Below are 17,642 nucleotides of genomic sequence, written 5' to 3'. Positions count from 1 at the left end.
ACATAAAAGAGAATATCAGGAAGTAATAAGGACTATGAAACCACTGCCAGTGTATAGATGACTAGTAGAACAGGGAGCCTTCGCTCCATTTGTTTTGCTCATCTCCTGCTAAAAGTGCCTTGATTTTCCTCTGGGGACTTTTCTTAACCTTCTACTTTCAGCCATGCGGTTTGGGTGAAACAGACTCCCACCTCCAGCTCAAAAATGGGTCCTGATTGGTTAAATTATTCAGCTATTCTCATTTCCTGGCTACAGTGATTGGTTCAGGGATGGTCATGTGCCCCAATGCCAGGCCAATGAATGAATCCTAGAACATGTACAGGACCTACTGGGTAAGACTCCTCTTGTCCTTGATGAGGTTGTGTAAGTCTGAACAATGGCAACTGTTTTGCTACCTCAAAAAAAGAGCCTGGAGCTCAGGAGGCCATCTTGTGGCGCCTAAGGATGAAGCCAATACCACAGACTACACAGTAAGCCTGGGAGAAAGTGTGTCAATTGTGACATCATTTGAGCCCTGGATCAATCCTCACATCTCACCTCTTCATTTATGTGAGCCAATAGATTCTCTTTATTGCTTAAGCTGGTCTGAGTTTTTTGTCAGTTGGAACAAAAACCCCTGACTAATGAAATCCCTATTAGCATCGAGCACAGTGTTGAAGCCCCAGGAGGCCAGTGAGTACTTGTGATCATAAGTGGCTCATTGAAAGGCTCTCATTTGGATAACTCGAGCTACAACATGTTCAGTGTATACTGACACTGTGCTGTGTTCAAAGGCAATATTCTTTCTACGGTCAAACAAAGGTTTCCAGTGATATTAAATGAAGAAGGGCAAAATGAATCTTTAGTCAGAGGTTTACAGGACTGTTGCAAGAAGGAAACCGGAAAGGAATCACATTTGTATTCAGATCCTCCTGCTCCCTGGGGTGTTCTTTTGCATTTCTTATGGCTTCTCCACCCTAGTGATGAAGTCAGCCCTGGCTCCTTTTTTTTTCTGAGAGCTCATTCAGAGACCAGTGTTAGGGCAGTGGTTCTTAATTTTGGGGGTATGCAAAGCTCACTTGGGAAGCTTATTAAAAAATTGATGTGGGAGGAGTGGGGTGAGGGGGTGGGGCTATATGGTGGCCTCATAGTTTTTTAATGTAACTTTAAAAATAATTAATTAATTACTTAAAAAAAATACAGATGCCCTTGACATGCTCCTGGAGATTCAGATACGTACGTCCGCGGTAGGGCCCAGGAATCAATGTTTTTAACATTTGTCCTAGTGTGGAGTTGCCACACTAGGAGAAATACCATTGTGTTAGACTTGGTTCCTAAAAGCAGATCCTGATAAGGGGATTCATGAGCAAACAATTTATTAAGGAAGGGCTGTCAGGAGAAGCCTGTTAGGGAATGAGAGAAATAAGAAAGGGAAGGGAGGGCACCAAGCAAGGGTTCAACTTCAGGCAAACTCCTCCTGCAAAGGGCAGCTTCAGCCTTATCCCTCAGGAGAGCCCTAGAGCCTAAGTACCCCCTCAGAGTTGTCTCTTCTCCTCTAGGGAAAGGAGATGGGCTTTCATATTCCTGCACTGTTAGTCATTGGCTATTGGTGGGATGGGGGACACTTAAACTCCCAGAGACTTCCATGTGAGCAAAATGATTCCATGGTTTGTGAGAAGTCTTCCAAGGAAGCAAAAACAAGCTGATGGTGGTGGAGGGGCACACAGATATGGTAAAAGGGATCCGAGGGGATTTGAGTGGAGCACCTATAGTGTGTGTGTACTAAAACCATTTAAGGGATTTAACACTTACTACACGAGTATCTGCATTTTAAAAAGTGACTGAGGGACAGGACAGTATGTACTTTGTGCAAAGGGAAGAATTACTTAAAAGTAGAATTTTGTTTATGCACAGAGCTTTAGATGGCTCAGTCTACACATAAGACTCTAGTGCCATTGAAATCTGAAGTCTTTTAATGGGTGAACTCTTTAAAATGGAGTTTGACACTTTCCACTATTTCTCTAGGTCTTTCTAGTCTCTCCCTTCCTATACTCTATGATTCAGCCATGTTTTACATCTCCAAAAGAGAATGTTCTTCCAAAAGAGTATGTTCTTGCTTTACTCCAGGACTTTACAAAACTGTTCCCTCTGCCTAGGATCAACTAGCCCCATTCTTTTCACCTGATTAGTTCCTATAGTTTCTTTAGTCTAGGTTTAAACATCACGTCTTTAGTTGGTCCTTTCCTGATCCATAGGGTGGGTTAGGTCCCCTGGCTATTTGCTGTCCATACTTCCCCAACCCTAATGACCATCACTCTTCATTTTAATTACTGGCCTGATACTTGTTTTCTTCTAGAAAAAATCTGAGAGGGCAGAGACCACGTCTGTCTTATTGGTAGCTGCAGTCCCAGTGATTAGCATAGACATTCATTGGATGAATATAAAATAAAAAATAAATGATTTGCAACTTGGTATCAGAGTATGTGTACTATATGAGGCTTTTGGGGGAAGAAATTAACAGTGTCTTTCATCTGAGCTTAGAACATCCTGTTTCTAACAGGAGGCAATAACTTCATTCCTGTTTAGAGCAGTGTCACTCTAAATTTTATTCAGTAATTCAGTCATAATTTATATGCTTAAACAATCATAGCTACAAAATGAGGCTGAACTCTAAATTGCCTAAATCAACCCTGTGCCACACTGACCCCTGTGTTATCCTCACACTAATATTTCTCTAGAGTGTGTTTTTCCCTTTTATTTCTGTGTCATGTCGAAATTTTATGGGAGCCCAACAGCCTGAGACTGTTGAATGCAATTATAAGTCTAACACCTCAAAGCCACTGAGGATTTTCACTGACATCTCAGCAACAAATTTGTTTAGCTCCAAACTCAGTCTTGTGGGTATTAGATGTCTTCTAATGTTTTTAAGGCCTATCAATTATATACTGGAGGGATATATACATTATGATAAATATGGGATTATTTCATTGGTAATTTTCCTAGTGTTGGAGATACTGCTCATGGTCTACCAGAAGCCATTCCCCACCTGCTTCTCCTTTGCCTACCTCCAGAGAAGAGGCTGGTAAAGTCAAATACTCATATCCCTAGCTTCCCTTGCAGGTGAGGGTTGCCATGTAACTCTGTTCTGGCTAGTGAAAAGCAAAAAGATATTTTTTTCCTCAATATGAGATGGGAGAGGGAGTACAAAGGCCTTGCCTAGTGTTGTTTGCCCTCCTGCTTTATGCTTTTGAATGCAGTTTGGTATTTGAAATTGTAGCAGCCCTATTGTGATAATGAGGCAACAAGCCTGAGGATGAAAAGCTAACACGTAAAGGAAGGCAGAGTGAATAGAACCTAGCTTCTTGGTGACATGGTGGAATAGTAGCTGAACCAATGTTACCAACCACCCACCTCCAGACTCCTTGCTACATGAGAAAGATACTCACATTCCCAATTTTTAAAAAATCACTGTTGAGGATTCAGTTATTAACATTTGAACACAGTCTAACTGATGCACCTAGTCACGTTAACATTTTCTTTGTGGAAACTCAAACAGAAGTAAGCTATTGACACCTGACCATTTCTTCATGACCTTACTTGTTGGAAAAGTATTGGGTATTTGGAAGAAACCAGAAAAGAGTTAATTTTGTTAAGAAGGCTTGGTTATTTTAATTTAGAAGCATAGAGGAACTGCCTTTAGCCATAATGCATGGTACAAATTCTGAGGGATGTGTATTTAGAGGACTTCTTCTATATGACTAAATACAACACTTGGCACTGGGAGGCCTAGGTTCAGATGAGATGTTTAGCTAAATATGTGACCATGGGCATATATTTGTCTCTGAATTTTTCTCATCTATTGTGCCATTTTTTGGATGCTTTCTTTGAGAGTAACAGAAAGGACAACTCATAATGGCTTAAATGAGAAAAGGGAATCCAATGCCTTATATAACTAGAAAGACCACAGGCTTGGCTGAACAAGGAGATCAATAATGTCATTAAGGATATGGTTTTCCTCCAACTGCTCCCTGCTGCCCCCAGTTCCACCTTCATCTTAGGTCTGCCTCCTCTCAGGGTGAAAGATGGCTGTCAGCAGCAACTGAGGTTGTCTTACTCCTTATTGAAGGCCATTGTGGTGGTTGGGGGTGGAGTGGGGAGAAAGAGGGTGTTGGTGGTGGTGTTGGAGAAAGTCCTGAGCTTTGTGCCGATTGGAAGACCTTAAACCATTCAAGGCCATGTCCATGGAACGACAAGAGCTGATTATGTTAGGTCAATCATTGCTACAATGGTGCTGGGTTTATTAGTTTAATGAATCAGGATCCACCTCTTCAGGGGAGGTGGTTACAATCCCACCTCAGGATCATAGCACTACCCAACGATGGAGGGGTGGATTGGCTTTTGGGAAAGCACAAGGCTTTCCGGATCTAAATTGGCTATGATTCCACGAGCAGAGAGAATACCTACCTCGGCAGTCCCCTCCCCCCACCTTTTTTTAAACCTCAAATTTCTTTTCTGTTTTACCTTTTGTATTGGTCAGCCAAAGGGGTGCTGATGCAAAGTACCAGAAATCTGTTGGCTTTTTAAAAGTATATTTATTTGAGGTAGAAACTTACAGACACAAGGCCCTAGAGAGTCCAACTCAAGGAACCATAAGAGGTACTTTCTCGCCCAGTCTATTACCATGTGTTGTTGCAAGATGGCAGGAGATGTCTGCAAGGGTTCAGTCTTCCTCTTTCCTCTTAAGACTCCATGGTCCCAGCTTTTACATATCTCAGCTGTAGGCTGGCATAAGGCTTGTCTCTCCTGGGGTTCAGTTCTTTCCAGGCTTAGCTGCTCTGGTCTCTCTGCAAGGTCAGCTGTAGACCATCAGGCTCATCTCTCTTCCCACAGCCTCTGTCATGTCTAATGAGCTGTCTCTCATCCTCTGCTGTATCTTTTTCTGTGTGTCTACTTCCACATGAGAGTCTGTTTTATCAGCCCAAGGGGGTTGGGACTCAACACAGAGTCACACTATAATGATGTGGTTGAATCAAAGCCCTAATCTTAACATAATTTAATCAGACATTTCAGCTGAATCTAATACAATCAAAGGGTATCATGTCCAGAGGAAATGGCCAGTTTACAAACATAATCAATATCTCTTCTTTTTTGAAATCATAAATAACATCAAACCACACTTTATAATGGTCCTTTTCTCCCTTTGAGCATAGATCCCTGTGAAAGATAACAAAAACCAAAATGAAGTAAAAAAGCCTTGGCATAGTTCAGATTTGGGCTGGGAAAGGGAAGTGAAGCTGACCAGGTGACTTGTTAGGTTTGTTATACACTTCAGAACAGAAGGGCATGACTTATTCATTAGGTCCCAAGGAGACATGTCGCTTGGGGCTAGTGATTTGGATTTGTTGGACGTTTAATGAAGGCCAATGTTTCTCAGGCTCTAAAGCTTCCTGCCCTAGAGGACACACGGGCACTTTGGGAAAGCAGGAAAGCAAAGCCTTTTTGCCCGACTATCTTTTCCCTCTGATCTGCATTTAAAAAGGAGGGTGGGGGTCTAACTCCTAGGTCCTTAACCCTGGCAAATTCCTCAGCTTCTTGAAGGCCTGGTTGCTCAGCTTCTTGAAGGCGTGGTTGAGGCTTTGCACAAAATATAACTGAAGAGAAAAAAAGGCTGTGGTTCTCCACCCCACCCCCCAACTTTGGTAAACATTATCGTGTTTTTAATTTACCACACTGAGAATTTTACCAGATGACTTCTGGAAGCTGACTTATGAAGTAATTGGGCACTTTTGCTGTGCGGAGGAACAAAGACTTTTTTCTATTGGGTTTCAACTGAGGTATATACCTGTCTGATGGTTTTTGCTCATTCCGCACATGCTCAGTTGAACAGAAATCTTCATATTGAATGGAACCTAGCTCAGCGGTAACACGCAAAACCTCCCTCCCTGGTTGGACCTGTGCATCCACTTCCTCTAGTTGTATTTTTATGCCGTCATGTCTAACATTGACAGGGAGCATAGGGAGCAGAAGAGGTACTGGGGGCTTGAGGGAAGACGCGGGAATATAAAGGGGGCTTAAATTCTCAGTGTGTCCCTGCCTTCCTGATCATTCTGTCTGTGGTGAGGGCAGACGCTGGATAGATATTTGTTGAGTTTGGGGCAAAAGGCGGGAGAAGCTGTGTTTAGAAATTACCATTTGCTGTACCCTTCCCGGACAGTTTTTGTTTGGTTCTTTTATTGTAGGTGGACAAACCTCCTCCCCCAGCCCTCATCTTCATTAAAGAATGACAAGGCGGCACTAAAAGCATCCGCCTAGCAGTCTTGAGTGACAACCTCTCCACCTCTCTTCTTTTCCCAGACGTTAGGACCCTTTCCCTACCTCCTTCCCAGCAAAACTAGGAAAGGTTTCCAGCCCTTACAAAAGAAATGGGGGTGCAGCCGGGTTTTCGAGACCGTCGCAGCAGTCAGCCTAGAGCGTGCTTGCGGTCGCGCACCTTTTGTCCCCGGCCCCTTTTGCGGCTTGGTCGCGGCAGGGCGTGGGAGGTGACCACCCGGGCCAGCCCCCTCCTTGGCAGCGGCGGCCCGCGAACCCCACGGGCCAAACCCCCGCCCCCTCTAGATTCCCGGCGCCCGCCAGTTTGCCGTGACGTGGCCCAGCGCCGCGCGCATGCGCCGGCCAGCCCGGTTCCCTACTCTCGGCCACCGCCTCCCGACAGACGGGCTGGGGTGGGCGGGGCCTGTGGTTCTGGAAAGCCGCGCCGCGGACGTGGGAGGAGGGTGTGTGCGCGAGGGGGGTGCGCGGGGCAAGCAAACTGCTCTGAGGCTGAGGCGCAGGAGGAGGAGGAGCGGAAGGCGGTGGCTGCGGCTCCCGCCCGCACAGAGCGCGCGTCTCACGAAGCCCCCACCCACTCTAGGGCGGGTGGCGGCAGGAGGAGGTGGAGGGAGCGTCTCTGCCGCCGCCTCCTGGTCCCCAGCGCCGAGCTGCCGCCACCTCCCTCCGCGGCGATCCTCCCTCCATGGTCCTGCCGCGGCCCCCCTTGTAGTCCGAGCTGCCCCGTGTCGCGCCGAAGCCGGCCTCGGGCAGAGGGAGCGGCCGCGGCCTCGGGGCCCGCGCGGGCTGACGGGCGGAGAGCGCGGCGCTGCGCGGTCCCCGAGGATCCGCACGCCGGGCGGCGCGGCCCCAGAAGCGCGAGGAGAAGGGGGCGGGCGGGCGGCGTCGGGCCCGGGCCGCCCTCACTCCCGCGCCCCGGCCCCGCCGCCCGCGCCGGGGCGGTCGCCCGCAGAGGCAGGCGCCGCTGCAGTCTCCGGGCCTCGTCGCCGCGGCCCGGCTTGGGCGTACTCAGCACCCGAGGGCTCGCGGGTCCCGAGGGGAGGAGGCGAGCCCGGGGCCGGGCACTGAGCTCTTTGGCGCCCCCACCCCGGTTTTCCGAGCCCTCCCCGCTGCGGCCCCTGTCCCCTCCGGACCATGGCCGACGACGACGTGCTGTTCGAGGACGTGTACGAGCTGTGCGAGGTGATCGGCAAGTGAGTTTCCACGCGAGGGAGCGGGAGTGTGGGAAAATGCAATTCAGGGATGCCGTGGTCCTCCCGCACCCGCTCCGGGCCTGCCCTCTGTCCTCCCTTCCCTCTGCCTCCTTCTTCCTCCTCATCCAGGAGTATTTGTGGAAGTGTACCTGGACCTCCTGACGGGCGGGGGTCTGGGATTCTCTGCGATCCGGTGAGGCGAACGAGGCGATGTCGGGCACCCCATGAAGCGTGGGGCGGCAGAAATCTGCTGCCTGCATTTTATCTGACGGCTGCACAGGGACGTGGCAGAACCGATTTTATAGTTGTTTCCTGGGAACAGTTGGGCTTATTGTTACCTTGAATGTAGAACAAACCATTAATGAAAAGAGCAGCTTGCATTTCCTTTGCTGGTGTGGAGAGGTAGAGAAAGAGCGTCCAGGGTTTTTAACTGTGGGGTGTGTGTCTATTGTGCAGGATATTAGATGCCTTTGTGTTCACCCCATGTCCGGATTGGAGGGGGTTATTTAAGACGGGGTGCGTTCAGTTTTAGCAAATTCCTCACCTTGCGTAGATGAACATGGAAAGAGTTGGGGCATCCAAATTTTTAATGCCTTGTTATGCAATGACTGTTAAATCAGTGTTCGAGGCTTCACTCGACTGGTGGTGGTGGTTAGCGTGGTAGGGCTGTCTGCTTTGAGTCACTGGGCTGGTCTAGAAGATAGAACTGACAGTCCAAATGCTCATCCTTTCATCTGTGTTGTATAATTACACTAGGGAAAGGCAGGGAATCAGATTAATCACAGTGCTGATTGAGAATTAAATCTGCAGTTCTTCATCTAATTGTCCGTTCCTTAAATCTGTTTTGAATAGTTTCCTTTTCATTCTTGTCAAACAATATTCCAAGTGCACAGTCCTTGGAAGGGAAATGCTTGCAATTTGCTTGTGAGGGAAATGCTGGCTGGCAATTTGAAGTTGATTTGCTAGTTCAGCGTTGTATTCTGTGGCTCTAGAAGTTGGGGAGATAAGATTGAAGAGTAAATTTTGCTTATTTAATAAAGATTGCTGGGTAGCTGCATCAAAATATTTGCCTTTTTTTTTTGGAAGGGATGCTTTATTGTCTATTCAAGAGTCTGCATTTGGGAATGGAAACTGAGACCTTAGAGCAGTTGGCTCTTTCTTTTAAGTTGTCTCCAGTACTGAATTTCAATTTGTTTAAGTGCTGAAAACTCATTTTTTCTTCCATATTGAGGTATTATAATGTTGCCTCACATGCTGAAATTGTGAGTAGAGCTTGCTACACACTTTACTCACACCCAGTTGCCATGAGGACATGTTACTCCTTGCCCCTATTGTTACTTGACCAGCATGTCTACTAGAAGGATATTCAAATGTATCCTGGTAAAGTGGTTGTGGAAGTGTGCTCTAAGTCAGCACTGCCCAAAAGATATATAATGTTAGCCACATATGTAATTTAAAATTTTCAAGTAGCCACATAAAAAAGGTAAAAACAAACAGGTGAAATTATTTTCCATATAATATATTATTTATCCCAATAGATCTGAAATATTATACATGTAGTCAATGTAATTTTTTACTTTCTTTTACTTGCATGCTAACTCTTTGAAATCCAATATGTATTTTCCATGAACAGCATATTTCAATTCTCTTGGTAAGCTAAATTTTTATTGGAAATACTTGATCTGTATTTAGGTTTCATACATTTTACATTTGAAAAAGTAGATTCACAAATCCAAGTTGTTCTGAACATACTTTAAAGTTTTCCAATAGCAGAATCGAGTATGTGTTTCTAAATTTAAATTTAAATTATTTAAAATTAAATAAAATTCAAAATTCACTTCCTCAGTTGGACTAGTCACATTTCGGGTGCTCAGTAGCCACATGCAAATAGCACAGTTCTAGAGAGACAGATATGTCAGAAATCTCCTTGGTTTCATTATTTTTGGGAGTACCCAGTGAACCTAGTTTAGGTGTTTTCCCAAAGCCCCAAAATGACTGTGTGTGTGGATTTGTTGCATCTTAGTTGTATCTGATGTAAATGAGCCAGCAAAGTCATAATTGGAAAACGTGAGATTAAAATCTTAATTATATTGTGATGACTAAAAATAGCCAGCATTGAATCAAATTTTGGTAACTAGTTTTGATTACTTAAGATTTTGAAGAGTGATGATATTATATTTTAGGATATTTAAAAGAAGTGGTCAGCATCAGATTAGCACAGTCAGTATTCTGCTGACTTGATTGATAGAATATTTTCAGGAAACACTCCTGGTAGAGCTAAATCCATCTCCTCAGAGCTGCATGAGGAGGAAAGCAAGCTAATTTTGAGGTGATAGGTACTCTGTGGCTATCTTGACTACTGTGATCTGTGAAATCTTATTAATATCTTACAAAATCTGACTTGGTCAGTGCTATTTACAATATGCCACTCCATGAATAATGAATTCCAGGTAGTCTTAGTGGTAAAGAATGTAATGATAGTCTTCCTTACCCCCATGTAAAGGTTGAAGGTTTTCCAGTAAATTGTCTCGGCAGATATTGATCTGGAAATTGAAATTCACTTGAGATTTTCTTGCAGGGACACTTTACAGCATATCATTTTAACTTAGAATTTGTTCAATACTGGATTTGAACAGGAAGGCCTTGAGGATGCTCACTTTGTACTGAAAACATTTTTGTTGATGACTCTCCAAGGTCTGTAGAATTTTTTCTTCTTTACCAAATAAGTATCATCAGTTGTTTTTGACCACTAAGGTTTTAATAGGTTTAAATTTTCACTAAGGCATTTTAAAATTGATTTCACTTCCCTAGACCAATTGACCACCCACTCAGTCCTCTACCTACCTACCCCACTCCTACCCATCCATTCACCTACTACATACTAGGCCTTGCTTGGTAGCAGTCAATGAAAATTCCAGTTTAATTTAGACCCTCTAGTATGTTTTTTCCCCTTGGTTGAGAAGGGCATCTTACAGAGTTTGACAGGGTGTCAGAGTACAAGGTCATTATTTAGAATATGCTCTCCTTCCAGTGTTGAAGCCTTTACCTTTGTTAATACCATCTTTGAGGGAATCATGTGCCTGATACATTATATATATTGGGAGAATCCCATTTCATTCTTTTAAAAAAATTAAAGCTTTTTCCCTCTATTTCTTATTTTTGAAAGTCTTGCAAAAACTCCTTTGAATACCTACCGTTTCCATAACATTTTCCCATGTAACATCTTTCAAGTGACCTAACCAAAGCTCCAATGATGGGCTCTTATCATAGTCCCCAAAGTTCTTGTCTTAGCAAATGTAGCAGTTACTATAAAGAAAGGCTATCATACACATACAAATTATTGGCACATTTTTATGCCAGGATCATTTGTTGCATCTTTTGCAAATGTATAGTTTTATAGATAAGTGTACCATCAGAAATTTTACATGAAGGAGAATTTAAGATGATTCTTCAAAAATTAAAACAGAAAAATGCCTACTTTGTTGGCACAGCAGTTTCTGTGAAAGAGAATAGCAAAATATATGCAGTTTTTACCTTGTGTAAGCTTAATAGTTGCCCTGGTTCTTAGAGTATTTAGTAACTTGTAGCTACTGACTTTCCTGCTCTGGTAAGATATACTAAAATTGGAATGATGTAGCATGACCCCTGCTCAAGGATGACATGCAAGTTTGTGGATTTGCTTACACCTCCGGAGTACTTATCATATTTAATTACAGTTACTTATTTATGGGTCTTTCTACCTACCTAATATGGAGCTTCTTGAGGGCAGGGAACATAATTTATCCATCTTTCTCCATTACTTAACACAGAGCCTGCAATGTAATAGCCACTTATTAGTTATGGAATGAATTGAGTAGTTTTTATAAAATCTCATTAAAAGGGGAAAAAGCATGTTTATCAGCCTCAGAGCAATTACTGTCCCAAAAGACTGTATTAGTTTAAAGTAGTGGTTCTCCACCTGGCTGCATATTAGAATCACCAGGGGAGCTTTTAAAAAAGATCACTGCCAGAGCCTTGTGTCAGATCAATGAAATCACAATCTCTTTGAGTGGATCCTAGTCATTGATGCATGTATATATGTGTGTGTATATGTACATATTTTTTAACAAATCGGTTTTATCATACATATTAATAAAGCATACAATTCATTCAAAGTGTACAATCAATGGTATTTGGTATAATCACATAGTTGTGTGTTCATCACCTCAATCTTTATTAGAGCATTTTCATTATTTCAATAATAATAAATGAAAAACAAGCAAAGGAGAATTCCTTACCTCTCAATCTCTCTATGCTCCACCCCCCCCCCCCCCATACATAGCTGCTATTTCTGGCTATTCAGTGGCTTTTAGTGTAATCACAATGTTGTACATTCATCATTGCAAAAATTTTAGAACAGTTTCATTACTTCAAAAAGATATGGGGAAGTGGATTTGGCCCAGTGGTTAGGGCGTCCATCTACCACATGGGGGGTCCGCAGTTCAAACACTGGGCCTCTTTGACCCATGTGGAGCTGGCCCATGTACAGTGCTGATGCGCGCAAGGAGTGCCGTGACACGCAGGGGTGTCCCCCCATAGGGGAGCCCCACACGCAAGGAGTGTGCCCTGTAAGGAGAGCCGCCCAGCGCGAAAGAAAGTGCAGCCTACCCAGGAATGGCGCCACACAGAGAGCTGACACAACAAGATGACGCATCAAAAAGAAACACAGATTCCCGTGCTGCTGACAACAATAGAAGCGGACAAAGAAGATGCAGCAAATAGACACAGAGAACAGACAACCAGGGTGGGGGGGAAGGGGAGAGAAATAAATAAATAAATAAATAAATCTTTTAAAAAAAGATATGTACATATTTTAAGCTAAGGGGTTCTAATGTGCAACTATGATCGATGCGTTACTGGTCTAAAACTTGGGTTATGTATGTAAAATTTTGGAACTGGCTTTCTAGAGGTTTACAGTTTTTAAAAAGGAGAATTTTGAGGGGTATTGGAGAAAAACAAAACAAAACATGGATTTAGCCTCTATGTGCTTGTGTTTCTGAAACTTGCGTAAGAAGTTGGTTTTAGCCTGTGAAGGCTTTGATGTCTTGGGTCTTTAAAATTCACATTGATTTACAACATCAGTCGAATTACTAGTATGTTGATTGTCTGATGTTTGGAACAACATGGAGCAAGGATTGCTTCAGTAACAGTAGATTGTGAGTGTCTACTGTAATGACTTAATGTAAAATTAAGAACTTTATCAGTTTAGTAGGGATTTTGTTTGTATATGCATTCTATTAAAAGAGTATGGTCAAAGGAAGTGGCTGTGACTCAATCAGTTGCGCTCCCGTCTACCATATGGGAGGCCCTGGGTTCACGTCCCGAGACCTCCTTATGAAGGCAGGTTGCCCGCACACGGTGGAGTGCCACCCGGCCCACAAGTGCTTTGGAGTGCCGCCAACCTGCAAGCACTGCAGAGAGCCGACTCAGCAAGGTGATGCAATAAAAAGGGAGACAAGTAAAAACACAGAAGAGCACGTAGTGAATGGACACAGAGAGCAAACAACAAGCAAGCCACAGGCGGGGGAGGGAAATAAATAAAAATAAATACAGACACACAGAAGAACCCATAGCAAATGGACACAGAGAGCAGACAGCAAGCAAGCTGTGGGAGGGATAAAAAAAAATATATGGTTAAGTTGCTTATATACTTTAAATTCTGTACTTGCAATTCAAATAAGGCTGTTTGCCAGAAAATTGAATTTAAATTCAGTCTTTATGTAAATACCGGGTTAATAATCTGCAAAATATAAAATTCAGCATAGAGAAAAATTCAGCCTAATTTTTCCTAATAATGATGGTTTTCACATGTATGGATTGGCCCAATGCTTTGGGTTTCTAGCACTACAGGGGGCATGTTACACCATGTTAGAAAATCTTTCCTGGAAAATTTAACAGACATTGTAAGTAAACTAGTTTTTAGTGTTAGGAAAAGGTCAAGTGTGAGCATGAAGGGACCAAAAATTTTCCAGAAATGAGTAGATGTTCCATGGTACAAGTGATTGATCACAGAGACAGGCATGTAATAAGGTAAAAGTAGCATAATCACCAGCTAAACCTCTGGTATCCAAGAAAGTATTCAAACCGTGGGAGTTAAACTGCACTTTCCATTGAGGTAAAACCTGTTAAACACAGAATGTGGATTCCTACACATGGCAGGCCTTATTGGGAGTAGATGATCAATGTCAATTCCTGATTATGGGGTTTGATTCTGATACCATTTTAGGACTGGGGAGAACTGAATTACTTGGTTGCTTTTCTGCATGCACACGACCTTCCTTGAGTCTCCCAATGTCTGCTTTTAGAGACTGCTATAAGACATGGGGCTTCTGAAGCACAATTTGCACATTGACTTCATAACTACTACCTGTGGATTCCCTTAACTTCCGTGACTGTGTCATGCTTCTATATCATTGGCATATACTGCTCATCCCACCTCCATTTTTTCAATATACCTGCAACAATTTCACCTTTTAGCTCTAATGTTCCTTAATTTGTGTTCTTTACCACTGAAATTTCTTGCATTTCCAGTTTTTGCTCTACTCAATAAATTAAAATGATGAAGCAGGTATACCTTGCTTTTTGAGATTGTTCTTGGATTATTGCATTTTTGTAAATGCTTCATATTTTGTGTGGTAGGAGCACTATGTTAAAAGAGAAAAACATCCTTTAAGACCTACTTTGTAAGGGGAATTAACATTTATGCCATCTAATGTTAGGCATGTTACATGTATTACCTAATTTAATTGTACCCATTTTACAGAGAACACAGATTCATTTGGAGGGGGGTGGTAGGTAACTTTTCCAAGATCACATGGAATTCCAACTGTTTCTGAAGTCCATTCATGTCATGCTACATTTTGCTGCTGATTCAAATTGTGAAAATACTGCATTGGGTTTCCATTAAATAAGACACACATCTTCATTTTCAGGGTTTATGTAGTGCAAATTTTAATTGCTGGACTCTCTACATAAATTTCTTACCTCCTCAGTAGAGGTTCCATGCTACTATACCTTTTCTCATCTATTTCATTTTTCTTTTCTTTCTCGTTAATGAAATATTGTTTATTACTAAACTGATAAATACATGTGTTCTTGAGCAATGGAAATATAGACAATTGGATATCCATCTAAAATATCATTTGTTTTGAATTGTTGTCTACCCCATCTACTCTCCTAGTTTTCTCTTCCAGTTTCCCTGTCTCCACAGACAGAATAGTTGACTACTTACTTGTAACTTGCCAAACCAGAAGTAATGAGGTTTCAGAGTGTTAGGGATTAGGGTGGTGTGGTTTCCACAGGATAGATATTCCTATATCTTGTGATAAAAATAATAAAATTGTTCTCTCTGACTCTGAAAACTATGTACAGAACAGCATCAGCTGAGCCTGTAGACCTTTCAACTGTCTGCCAGCACTCACACCTTAATAATCAAGTGACTGAGTTCCTACTACAGAGCAGGTACTTGACTCCAGCCAACAAGCTGACCGGATGTGCTGCTCTCTCATTTTTTCTTCTTTCAGTTGCAACTGACAGTGCAGATTCTAGAACCCACCAAATATGACTCTGGATTTATGCTAAAGGGCTCAAGGTGCTGGCAGACCTGCTGTCCTTTCTTTCTCTTCTGGGTCCACCCTGGTGTCTTGGTATCACCTCCTTCAACTGAGCAAAATGTAATTGCCCTAATTGCTCACTTTATTAATGGTTATAGAGCTGAAGGCAGTATAAAAGTCTCCTTTTTACTTTCTTCATAGTGAGAATTTAGTTTCTGAAAGCAATTTGAGTGAAATTTTACTTCCAATTATGATATTAAAAATTTTCTGTTCCTTTCTCTTTATTAACTAAGTAGTTTTTATAAAAATAAATTATAGAAGTGTAGTGATGCTCATGGCAAGTTAAAAAATATAGACAGTACAAAGGTAAATAGTGAGCCTCTCCCCATTCTTCAAAATGCATAGTCCTATTCTCCAGAGGTAAACATTGTTCAGTTTCTTGTACATGTTTCTGGAAGTTTTTTTGTTTAAAAAACAAAATGGGATCATGTTTGCCCAATATATTGAAACCTGCTGTTTTCATTGAAAAAATAGTATATCTGAGGATATTTCCATATCTATTTATTAGATATATATCTCTCTCTCCTTTTTAATTGCTGTGCTGTAATCCATTGTGTGGATTGGTACTTTGGCTTTAGATTGAGTGCAAGCCATTTCTAAATGTGCATGTGCTGGAAATGTGGAACTGGAGTTTGGGCGAGAGATCTGGAATGACAGTGAAGATTCAGAGATCATTGGTGTGGAAGTGAAGCTATGAGAAGATGAGTTCTTGGGGGTTGACCGAGACTGGGAGGTTGTGGTTTGGAGTATAACCTAGAGTTAGAAGAACCAGGATAGCTAGATGTCACAGAAGTTTCAAAGTAGGAAGGATCAATAATATAAAATGCCAAAGACACCCCGATTCAATACCAGGAAAAGGCCTGGCAAAGAGGCAATTTAAAAGTACATTATCAAGATGAATGTAATGTTTAATATTTGGTTCATGGTGTGACTAAAAAGCAAGATTTTGGCTTCATTTTTGTGAATGTTAGTAATGTTATACTATCTCTGTGTCAATCTCAAAAGCAATATTTTAGGGTAAAAAAAAAGTAGATTCTTTTTCACTGTAATTGTACTTGTAGATTCTGATGCCTGGCTTTTGGATAAAATTATCCAGTTTTCCTAACATTAGGTCCTTTTCATCTCTGAGTTTGGTGCATGACTTTCAATTAAATGGAAACCTTTCTTGAAGTGATGAAGTAGGTGTTTTAAATTTAATTTTTGGTATTTGTCAAACCATTGTTATTGTCTTAAATCCTTTCCCTATAAGGAACTTAATTCTTGCCTCAAGGTTTTTTGGTCCATGTGGATAAGTATAGTACTCTGTACTCTTTTCCCATTTCATTTCCTTTCTGCTCCACCCCCAAATAAATTTGTTCATTGTTTTTTTTTTTAATTGTCCACATCCATTCAAAATAACACATTACTTCATTGCACTGAAGCCATTTTTTTTTTTTCATCTAAGTGCACATTATTTCATTTTCGTTTCTTTCATTCTGTTACTGGGCTCTTCTTGCATTTTCTTATGTTTTTTAATCCTTTGATTTCTTTTTATATACTTTTTTTTTAAAGATTTATTTATTTATTTAATTCCCCCCCTCCCCCGGTTGTCTGTTTTCTGTGTCTGTTTGCTGCGTCTTGTTTCTTTGTCCGCTTCTGTTGTCGTCAGGCGGCACGGGAGGTGTGGGCGGCGCCATTCCTGGGCAGGCTGCACTTTGTTTCGCGCTGGCCGGCTCTCCTTCCGGGCGCACTCCTTGTGCATGGAGCTCCCCAACGCGGGGGACACCCCTGCGTAGCAGGGCACTCCTTGCGCACATCAGTACTGCGCATGGGCCAGCTCCACACGGGTCAAGGAGGCCCGGGGTTTGAACCGCGGACCTCCCATGTGGTAGACGGACGCCCTAGCCACTGGGCCAAGTCCGTTTCCCACTTTTTTTTGCTTTATAACCATTGTTTGGAATATTTGAATCATTTACAGATAAACATAATTGTTCTCTCTCTTCCTTTCTTTTTCTCTTTTTGGTGTAGTTTAATAATAACCAAAATGTATTATGTTGAGTCTGTATTTCAGGCTTATAACCCTGAGTTTGGAGTATTTTGGTGTATTTAAGTCTAGGATGGAAGTATTACCATTTAACCATATGCAGATTTTAATATTTTGTTAAAGCACTCTTGATATTAATTCAATACAAATGTCTCTAGCCTTGCTATAGTATACAAATTACCATTAGACCACTGCTATTTTGTAGACTCTATTTTGCATTTATAGGAAACATCATAGATTTTCAGCTTTTCTGTTTACCCTTGATATGTACTTTCCCCCAAACATATGGATCAACATTGCTTTGTGGCTTGTAAGGAAGCCTCCTAAATTCTGATCTTTGGGCACAGTATGGCTATTTTTTTTTTATTTGTAGAAGAAACGATACCTGTTTCACAAACCATTTGCATGGACTAGTGATTGTAAAGTGCAGCATCAGTATTTTTTATTTCTACAATGTCTTTGAATTAC

General features: G+C 42.1%; 1 protein-coding gene across 8 annotated transcripts in view; it reads left to right on the top strand.

Moving 5' to 3' along the window:
* Positions 1 to 7,216: 7,216 nt before the first annotated feature.
* Positions 7,217 to 17,642, top strand: part of CASK (calcium/calmodulin dependent serine protein kinase) — a 435,002-nt gene continuing 424,576 nt past the window's right edge. For 3 of the 8 annotated variants that reach the window (XM_071213095.1, XM_058291533.2, XM_058291530.2), the window contains exon 1: positions 7,343 to 7,499. In XM_071213095.1, coding sequence (XP_071069196.1) covers positions 7,441 to 7,499 — 59 coding nt within the window. In that variant the 5' untranslated portion in view covers positions 7,343 to 7,440. Of the gene's footprint in view, positions 7,500 to 17,642 lie in introns of all 8 variants that reach the window. The other 5 variants (XM_058291528.1, XM_058291532.1, XM_058291535.1 and 2 more) reach the window with 5 other exon arrangements.

The sequence above is a fragment of the Dasypus novemcinctus genome, chromosome X, assembly GCF_030445035.2.
Source record: "Dasypus novemcinctus isolate mDasNov1 chromosome X, mDasNov1.1.hap2, whole genome shotgun sequence".
NCBI classification, from domain to species: Eukaryota; Metazoa; Chordata; class Mammalia; order Cingulata; family Dasypodidae; genus Dasypus; species Dasypus novemcinctus.
The sequence above is the reverse complement of the archived record's forward strand: the minus strand, read 5'-3'. Positions and strand labels throughout refer to the sequence as shown.